This window comes from Mus pahari, chromosome 14 (genome assembly GCF_900095145.1).
Source record: "Mus pahari chromosome 14, PAHARI_EIJ_v1.1, whole genome shotgun sequence".
In the NCBI taxonomy this organism is placed as follows: Eukaryota; Metazoa; Chordata; class Mammalia; order Rodentia; family Muridae; genus Mus; species Mus pahari.
In genome coordinates this window covers 85,013,458-85,014,786 of record NC_034603.1, presented here as the reverse complement: position 1 = coordinate 85,014,786, position 1,329 = coordinate 85,013,458, and the positions used below count along the sequence as shown (strand labels likewise).

The window sequence follows — 1,329 nt, the reverse complement described above, 5'->3', positions numbered from 1 at the left end:
TCTGTGTAGCCTTGATTATCCTGGAACTCTGTGGACCCGGCTGGCCTCGAATTCAGAGATCAGCTTACCTCTGCCTCCCCAGTGCTGGAATTAAAGGTGTGTGCCACCACTGCCTGGCTTTAAATTCATTTAAAAGAAGGAGAGGGAAGGAGGAGGGGGGAGGAGGAGGGGGAAGGGGGAAGGGGGAGAGAGAGGAGGAGAAGGAGAGGGGGAGAGGGAGGGAAGAGGGAGGAGGGAGTGGGAACTGGAGATTTATCCCATTTGGTAGCATGCTTGCCTAGTACTTACAAAGCCCTAAATCCAGTTCCCAGCACAGCATAAACTGGGCATGGTGGCACACACCTGAAATCCCAATCAGGAAGGTCAGATGTTCAAGGTCAACTAGGTTACCCAGTGAGTTCGGAACTAATTTTTAAGGAGAAAAATTTAAAAAGACTCCAGTGGTTGAAAGCTATTGTATGATTCCTGGACTTTACATCAGTGTCTGCAGCCTGTTTCCTCGGGTGTAAAACGAGGACCGCGAGGGACTGGAGAGATGGCTCAGAGGTTAAGATGGTACTGATTATGAAGAGAACCTGAGTTCCATTCCCAAACACCCAGGTGTTTTCCAGGGTGGCTGAGACGCTTAACTAAGTTAAATCTGCAGTACCAGGTGCATGCTGAAATTGTCCGGACGTCAGCTTTGTTTCCCATTCAGCAAGGCAAGGAACTGTCATCCTAAAATCTCCTAGCCTTTGGAACAACGGAACACAAAAACTACAACTCCCAGCATGCTGCGGGGCTCGACAAAAAAAAATGTGTAAAAATTCCAGAGAGTACTACAATTCCCAGAGTGCCCCTGGCCTGCCCAGTTCAGGTCCGCGCGGGGTCAGAAGAGTCCAGTTGCACGGGTTCCCCGCTGGCACGGAAGAGACTGTCCTCCGCTCCTGCGGGCGAGAAAGGCGGGTGCCACAGCCATGCTACGCAGGCTGGCCCGGGCCGCGGTCCCGGGGCTCAGGGTGCCCAGGGCTCAGTGGTCTAGGAATTCGGCGGGGGTCCCAGTCCACGTGGTGGACCTGCGCAGCGACACGGTGACCCGGCCAGGACCGGCCATGAGACGCGCTATGGCCGAAGCGGTTGTAGGAGACGATGATTACGGCGAAGACCCTACGGTCCACGGTGAGCCGGGTGAACAAGCCCGGGGCAGGGGTCGTTGAGGTGACCCCGGGACGCTGTCCATGGTTCTGACAGGACAGCACGGATGCAGAGGGGTGCCTCGCTGACATTTGAGGACGCTCAGTGATGCACTCTAAGTTCTTTTTCTTTCTTTCTTTCTTTTTTTTTTTTTTT

At 53.9% G+C, this 1,329-nt stretch overlaps 1 protein-coding gene across 1 annotated transcript in view; it reads left to right on the top strand.

Annotated features, from left to right (window-relative positions):
• The first annotated feature begins 954 nt into the window (after positions 1–954).
• LOC110332726 (probable low-specificity L-threonine aldolase 2) overlaps positions 955–1,329 on the top strand; it is a 5,466-nt gene continuing 5,091 nt past the window's right edge. The window contains exon 1 of the mRNA XM_021214064.2: positions 955–1,158. Within this exon, the coding sequence (XP_021069723.1) occupies positions 957–1,158 (202 nt within the window). The 5' untranslated portion in view covers positions 955–956. The remainder of the gene's footprint in view (positions 1,159–1,329) is intronic.